We start from the raw sequence: 8,834 nt of genomic DNA on the forward strand, positions 1-8,834 counted from the left end.
ATGTGACACCACCATCTATTTGGGCGATACCAACTTGTACAATGGAGGGGGGACTTCAGTTTTTTGTCTCAATATGAGATACTCACAGCCATGCAATTGCAAGGTATCTCAAATAAAATTATTTTCAGAGATGATAAAAAAATATAAACATGGACAGGTGCATAATTGGAGGGGCTTGTGTCCAATAAAAGGGCTGTTACTGAGATGAAGTTACATTCAGCTGGTCATGTGGTCCTAACATGGCAGCCCCCATTAGTGGACCCTCTCCGTGTAGAATAAAAAAGCTTTTATAAGGTTACTGAGATGAGTATTCATATCCTGTGAGAGGTCAAGATTTTATACATATGTTTTAAAATGAAAAAATTAATTTATTTGGGAGTAAAACTTTTTTAATGAGGAATAAATTACTGAGTGCACCTTTAATATCTTATACAATAAAATTACAGGTAAATTTAAGTTGTAATTAGGATGTTTATTTTTACTAAAAGATAAAGAATCTCATTAAGAATTTATTTTGTTGTTGTTGTTGTTGTTGTTTTTTTTTTTTGCATAATAGATTTATTTAAAAATTGTTAGTGAATAACTTATCCTAGTCATTTTTAGATAGGCATCACTTTATGATGTGTTTGAAGTACAACATTGGACAATGTCTCTAGATTTTTCTTGAATACAATGATTTAGCACCAGTTTGTCAAATGTGTTTGACGTGCAGCTCTGGGAACATGAGGAAAATATTAACATTATTTTAATTGTTTAACATTTAACTTTAAGGTCCACAGCAGTGTGTAACATTATAAAGTCTCTTAATTACTTTTACCAAGCCTATTACAATTTTAATAGGGTGAAATGAAACAACTGAACTAGTGTACTGGGGATTTAAATGTCGCCGAATTGGAAGAATGAACCTTTTAGCTCAAGGACACGTTCGGTGTGAACGACCCCTAGCCGGTCCCCCTCTTACATTACACTGCCCCCATGCGGCGTAAAGATGAAATGCATTTCAGATTGACGGACGAGATAAAGTCGCACCTTTCTCAGGTGTCCGTCCTCTGTGCTGTGTGGTGAATATGATAGCCCATACTTACTTCTGGCCAGAGGAGACCTCGCTCATGGAGCGGTGACACACTTTGGGTGAGCTGACAACTAGACTTTATATTTTTCATCTTATCTGACATTCTTACATAACAATGGTTACCTAGGCCGATATGTTTGTTGCAAAATAGGTGTGTGACACAATGTAATTCATTATTCCTGGGGGAATTGTAAAGTAGTTTTAGATGATGACGGTAATCATCTTCCAACAAGTCCAAACTCGAATCAAACGTGTTTTCTATTTCAGTGCTTGTAGAATTCACTGTATACATGCGTAGGCTATACGTGTGTTAATTAATAATATAATGTAATTTTAAGCATCATTTTAATGCCTTTTTTTTTTTCTTCAATTTACACAATGTGCAGTGCAATAATGTGATATGCTCCCTTCGAATTAGAAGTGGTAGTAATAAATGAAAACATGTCTTTTTACGTCAGTCTGTTGCCTTATGTATCTTCTTATCCATGATGCTTTAGTTGCATGTAAACTTGATGCGTTCTTTTAATCTGTACGCAATCTGTTCATGTGATTGTGCTTGAAATTACAAATAAAAGATTTGTGCAGGACAGGCATTTGGCCAGCAGATAAATTATAGATTCCAACTTAGGTGAAACTCAATCTCCCCCCCTCTTGTTACTCTCATTGCTTTCATTGACCACCCCAACATTCAGTTGCCCAGCATGCAGCAGGAGTGTGTGCCATGAGATCAGCCAACGCAACATCATTCCCGATAAGACCAACCGAGCAAGATCTGAAAAATGCCTTATCCAACAGTGCAGTCACAGGACACAACCACGTCTCCAACTCATCAAGACCAGCCCAGGCCAGAACAAAATCGCCCACAGACACATTTCATTGTAGTTCTTTGTATCATCATGGCCATAATCGAGGTTTGTTGCCCTGATGTTTTTCACAGGCTTCACCTTTAAAATGCATGATGGAATTAGACTGTGTCTTGTAGAATCTTGCAGAAATACCTTTTGTGTGTAAGAAAATGCAGATAAATGTGATGTTGCCGAGGGTCCCGAGAACCTGAACAACCCAGTGAAAGCCTCGAGGAGCCACCAGGAACTCCACAAAGAGCTGTTACTGGCCCACAAAAAGTGAGGAAAAAAATATAGGAACTTTTACCACGCAGAAACATTTTCATATCCCCCTTTGATGAAATGTTGTCTTTTGTAAACCGCTGAGCTTTTTTTTAAGTGGGGCTGGTGAAAAATTGATGATGGCTCGTTCTTTCTCCCTGGTCTTTTGTGTCAGGCAGCCATGTGTGGACACACAGGCTGCAATCGTACACCCGCTGGTATTATCAGCAGTCTACTCTCAAGCCATACTGTGTCAGGCACTGTAATGTTAGGCAGGTCACTCCTGCTATGTGCAACCTCCTAGTAATGTGATGTCCTTTGGAGATGTACTAAAAAGGAAAAGTTCAGTCTTGGTTTGGATGGTATCAAAAATTGCCCTAAAACTGACTACAATAACATCAGTCAACACTCATGATGACACAATTCAGTGACATAATGACAGAGAGTTATCATTTTGAAAGTATAAGAAAAATGTTGATCAAATTGTTTACCTTGAGTAGGCTACATGGTATCATTTTGTTGAGATGTATAATTTAAAGGTAGTGCCAGGCTCTTAATGTGATTAACCCAAGTAGAACATGTTTCTAGGTCAGCATCCTTGTTGGTTTGGCATTCTTATCATCCATTTTCGATTTTAGGGTTAGGGTTGGGACTGGGGTTGGGGCTTGAACTACGTTCTTTTCAAGTAATTTCCCTCTGATTTTAGGGGTTGGTTTGTATTTAAAAATATAACAATGCTACTTTTATATCTGTCTCTGACTCTTTCTTATGCTTTGGTTCTTTGGGCGGGACAGAGGGCTGGTGGCGTGTTGTAAGCCAGAGCTTCAGATGGTTTTGGAGAGGAGGAAGAGAGAACAGACCCAGAAGGAGGAGGGAGAACAGAGCAGGAGCCCTCTAGAACAAGTCCTCCTCAAACGCCAGCAGAAACATCAGGAGATGATGGTCAGCTAACACCAGTTTGTGATGTGTGTTTGTGTGTCTTATGTAAATGAATCGGAATAAGTTGAATTTGGACAATTTTGTTTCATTTCTTTATTTTTGTTTCATTTCCTTTTTAATGAAAGTGCTGGCAAACCGCATTACCATAGTTTAATTGTAGTTTCGATCAATGTGGTGTGGTATTTTGATGGAAACTAAGTTTCTGTGCCCAGTTGCAAAAAAAAAAAAAAAACTTGTTTAGAAAACCGTTATAATGTAATTATTGCAATAATGGTAACACTTTACAATAAGTTTGTTCAATAACATTAGGTAACTTCATTGGTCAATATGAATAAACAATGAACAATACGTTTACAGTACTTATTGATGTTTGCTAATGTTAACTGTAAAATATACTGATACATTTTTAAGATTAAAAGTTGTATATGTTAACATTAGTTAAAGGAATGTTCTGGGATCAATACAAGGTTAATTATTGTGAAAGCAAGAGGTTACAGTGAGGCAATTACAATGGAAGTGAATGGGGCCAATTTTTTAAGGGTTTAAATTAAACGGTTTTAAAAGCAGAAATGTGAAGCTTATTATATTATAAAAGCACTTACATTAATTTATAATGTAATTATTTGATCTGTAAAGTTGTTTAAATGGTCATTTTAGGGTTTAAGGCATTACGTCGTCATGGCAACAAAGTTAAATTTAATGTAACTTTCCACAGAAAAGGTCAGTAAGTGGTTTTATCACAATAAAATCATGTTAACACACATTTCGTATGTGTCTTGTGGCTACACTTTTAAAACAGTGAGTATTTTAATGTTTACAGATTGGCCCAATTTACTTCCATTGAAAGTAATCGACAGTTACTGTGATTTATGCTTCTTATTCTTTTTTAAAGTAAAAATGAATGTTTGCGTTAATCAACATTATGCTACAAATGCTTAACTTGTATTGATCCTGGAATATTCCTTTTATGCATTACAAGTAAACATAAACCAACAACAAACCACAGATTTTTTAATAAATTAACTTTATTGAAGATTAAAAAAAATGGTGTGAAAACAATTATTGTTCACCATGATAACCTAATGCATTAACAAGTGTTAACAAGTACAACCTAATTATAAAGTGTTACCGTAATCATTTATATTAATTCCATAATGTAAATGGATTGTCTATATTTTCAGTTCAGGAATGTAAAATAGGATGATTTGGCCAAATATTTTGATGAGTTTCTTCTAATTATCCCAGATACAGAATGTTTATTATTCACTGCATTATTAATGAGCAAAACTAAATACATTTTCTGATGGGTCAGTTTCACGTGACAGCTGTGTGAACATGCAGTGGACACTCCCATCTCTGCTATGCAGACATTACTTATCCTGTGAGAATAGATGGTAAACATTACAGACTTCCCCAGTAATAATTATTTTACAGACATACACCGATCAGCCACAACATTAAAACCACCTACCTAATATCGTGTAGGTGCCCCTTGTGTCACCAAAACAGCTATGACCCATCGAGGCATGGACTCCACAAGACCTCTGAAGGTGTCCCGTGGTATCTGGCACCAAGACGTTAGCAGCAGATCCTATAAGTCCTGTAAGTTGCGAGGTGGGGCCTCCATGGATCTGACTTGTTGGTCCAGCACATCCCATAGATTCTCAATCACATTGAGATCTGGGGAATTTGGAGGCCAAGTCAACACCTTGAACTCTTTGTCATGTTCCTCAAACCATTCCTGAACAATATGTGCAGTGTAGCAGGGCGAATTATCCAGCTGAAAGAAGCCATTGCCATCGGGGTATACCATTGCCATGAAGGGGTGTACGTGGTCTGCAACGTTTAGGTAGGTGGTAAGTGTCAAAGTAACATCCACATGAATGCCAGTACCCAATGTTTCACAGCAGAATATTGCCCAGAGCATCACACTGCCTCTTCCGGCCTGCCTTCTTCCCATGGTGCATCCTGCTGCCATCTCTCCCCAGGTAAACTACGCACACACAGCCGTCTGTCCATATGATCTAAAAGAAAACATGATTCATCAGACCAGGCCACCTTCTTCCATTGCTCCATGGTCCAGTTCTGACGCTCACGTGCCCATTGTAGACACTTTCGGCGGTGGACCAGGGTCAGCATTTTCACTCTGACTGATCTGTTGTTGCGCAACCCCAAATGCAGCAAGTGGCGATGCACTGTGTGTTCTGACACTTTTCTATCATGGCTAGCATTACGTTTTTCAGCAATTTGTGCTACAGTAGCTCTTCGGTGGGATCGGACCAGACAGGCTAGCTTTCACTCCCCACACGCATCAATGAGCCTTGGGCACCCATGACCCTGTTGCTGGCTCACAGGTTGTCCTTCCTTGGATGACTTTTGGTAGGTACTAACCACTGCATACTGGGAACACCCCACAAGACCTGCTGTTTTGGAGACGCTCTGGCCCACTCATCTAACCATCACAATTTGGCCCTTGTCAAAATCATTCAGATCCTTCCACTTGAAATTCAAGATCTGACAGTTCACTTGCTGCCTAATATATCCCACCCCTTGACAGGTGCCATTGGAACGAGATAATCGATGTTATTCACTTCACCTGTCAGTGGTTTTAATGTTGTAATGCTGATCAGTGTATGTCTGGGAAATGAATCTGTGTTTTGAACTGCCTCTGCGCTCTCACCTCATTGTGGTCTGTTGGATTTGGCCCCTGTTAACAGCAGATGACCAATGTTATTATTCACTGAATGGCTCATCTCTGATAATCTACTCTGTTTAAAATCTTGGATCTAATAGAGCTGCCAACACCATATATTTGTCAGTGTAGATGCAAATGCATATTCATGTGGCCGCATGAGACATTGTAGCGCATTCTGGGAGGATGGGGAGCGCCTCGAGATCAGCTGGAGATCTTGTGAGATGCACTCCTTACTTCTGTGAAATTCTGATTGCTCTGCTCCTGCTATGCTCCGCTCACATGCTCTGGCTGAAAAGGGCTAATAATTTAGCTCAGAGAGTCAACAAGACAACTATATAGTACGAGATTAATGTTCAACAATAATTTCACAGTTTATACAGATTCATACAGATTAGATACAGATTCAAACTTCATTCTAAATCTCCCTCTCTCTAAACAAAGAGAAAGGGGCCTGCTTCTACCAAACAGTATTATCCCATATTCATCTGGAGCAGCTCTAGTACAGGATCAAAACATCAAGGTTATTATTACTGTTTTCTTAAAGGAATAGTTCACCAAAAAAGGAAAATTCTCTCATCATTTACTCACCCTTATGCCATCCCAAATGTGTATGACTTTTTCATCTGCTGAACTCAAATTAAGATTTTTGGAAGAATATTTAAGCTCTGTAGGTTCATACAATGCAAGTGAATGGGTGCCAAAATGTTTAAGCTCCAACAATTACATAATTGCAGCACAAAAGTAATCCAAAGACTCCAGTGGTTAAATCAATATCTTCAGAAGTGATATGATAGGTGTGAGTGAGAAACAGATCAATATTTAAGTAATTTCTTACCCTAAATTCTCTTCCCTCCTCAGTCAATCTCCACATTAACGTTCACATTCTTCTTCTTGTGTTTTGATCTTTAGCATTCTTCATGCATATGCCCCCTACTGGGCTGGGAGAAAAATGTCTAGCACAAAAAAAAGGATGTAAATATTTATCTGTTTCTTACCCACACCTATCATATCATGTTGGATGATATGGTTTTAAACACTGGAGTTGTATGGATTTCTTTTATGCTGCATTTATGTGCTTTTTGGAGCATCACATTTTGGCACCCATTCACTTGCATTTTATGAACCTACAGAGCTGAAATATTCTTCTAAAAATCATAATTTGTGTTCAGCAGAAGAAAGAAAGTCACACATCTGGGTTGGCATGAGGGTGAATTCCTTTAAGGAGTTTCCGCAACTGGCTGCATATTTTTAAATGGTCATATTTTTAAAGTTTTTAAAATGTTTACATTTAAAATGTGTTCATGCAGTCTAAGTTATGTATCTCTTGATATCTCAGAAAGAGAAGGAAGAGGAACAGAAGTTACAGGAGGAGGTTCAGCTCTTGGAGTTTGTGAGAGTGAGACAGAACCTGAAGAAAGTCCATTCAGCCCTGCACAAGCACACTCACTCCTAAATGTGATCAGCCCAAGACACTGATCTGACTAAAGGAAAAGCTCATCTGGCCATGTAAATTTATTGTGGAATAATGTACACAGTGTTTTCCATTATATCTGATATTAATCATTTGTTTTTCATACATGTTTGAACGGATATATATTACAACAATGTTTTATTGTAGATAGAAACCTCCCTACAGAAGGACTGTGGTGGTCCCATGGTACAGCTGGTTATGCTATTGTAATTGTGATATAAAGCATGGCACTGAATGATTACTGTGTATCATGTACATATATGGTTCACTGATGGATACTCGTAAAAGGGTTGGTAAAGAGCATAATGCTGATGTGCAGTCACTGTCAGTATTTTGGCATTTGTTTAAATCAGTTCAGTTTCACAGCAGAATCCTGAAAGAGCACTCGGTCTATCAGTTGTTGCTCTTCACATTGTTTAATTTAAAGTGCAAAACAAGGAAGTTTTATTTGGTTTATTACATTAACCACAACCTGTCACTGAATGTAAAAAACTAAAAGCACCTTTTGTAACTCCATCTAATTGTCTGCTGAATATTTGAAATATAAATTGTTTTATCAGGGGTGTAGAATCAAGAGCACCAATTAGAAGAAGAGCAAGTGTAATTAGTAGAACATCAGGAAGAAAGACCACAACTAATATAAACCTCAATAAACTGGTATGATATGGTCATAAGCATTAAAGTACATGCTATTATCATGGCAAAATAAAAGAGCTGGCTGATCCCTGAGGGAAGATTGTTGAGGCTTATGAGTCCGGAAGTCGTTTCCAAGCTAATTCAAATCCACCTTTCCATTTTAAGTTAAATGATTTTCAAATGGAGAAGCTTTCAGTCCACTAACAGTCTGTCCAGACCAGGCTGACTGACCAAAATCACCCTAAAAGCAGAGTGCAAGATGCTTTGAGAAGTCTCAAAGCACCAACTGGTGTCATCAAGGGATCTACAGGCAGCTCTGGCAACAGTCGTTGTGAATGTGCACCAGTCAATCATTAAAAGGAGACTCTGGTCTATGGAAGGCCACCAAGAAGAATGCCTATTAACTCAATTAACACTTGACAACCACACACTGTCACAATACTTTTTGTTTGTATTTTCAACAATTATTCTTTTTATTATTATTATTTCAAACCTAACAAACTTCTTTTTGTGAAATGTTTTGCTTGAAAAGTGTGCTCATGCTATATATCTTTAAAATAAATGCCACTTGCTTTTATATTTTGTTATCTAATGCAATGATATGCTTAATTGTTTATTTCTAAATACTTTTTGGAGCAATAGAAAGACCAACATGCAGACAGAAAAGATATGGAAAAAACTAACAAACATGTAACGTACAAAAATGGCCAACATTTCTATGGGAAAACATCTACACTATTTATATTAATATAGTTTACGATGTATATTCACAAATTATTTGTATTTATATTTTATAATAATTATATGTTTTTATCACTTATATTTTTAAGTATCCTAATGTTCTATGTATGCGTGTAATTCTCTCAGAATGTGTGTCAAGAGTGACGTTGTTTGAATATTCTAAAGTTCTTAGGT

General features: G+C 37.5%; 1 protein-coding gene across 1 annotated transcript; it reads left to right on the plus strand.

The window, feature by feature from the left end:
* The first annotated feature begins 1,010 nt into the window (after positions 1-1,010).
* LOC127631305 (protein FAM107B-like) lies at positions 1,011-7,406 on the plus strand. The gene is made up of 5 exons (XM_052109390.1): positions 1,011-1,131; positions 1,765-1,983; positions 2,085-2,196; positions 2,973-3,120; positions 7,149-7,406. The coding sequence occupies exons 2-5, from the start codon at positions 1,794-1,796 to the stop codon at positions 7,263-7,265; spliced, it is 567 nt and encodes a 188-aa protein (XP_051965350.1). The 5' UTR covers positions 1,011-1,131; positions 1,765-1,793; the 3' UTR covers positions 7,266-7,406.
* Positions 7,407-8,834: the final 1,428 nt, after the last annotated feature.

Source organism: Xyrauchen texanus, chromosome 37, assembly GCF_025860055.1.
Source record: "Xyrauchen texanus isolate HMW12.3.18 chromosome 37, RBS_HiC_50CHRs, whole genome shotgun sequence".
Taxonomy (NCBI): Eukaryota; Metazoa; Chordata; class Actinopteri; order Cypriniformes; family Catostomidae; genus Xyrauchen; species Xyrauchen texanus.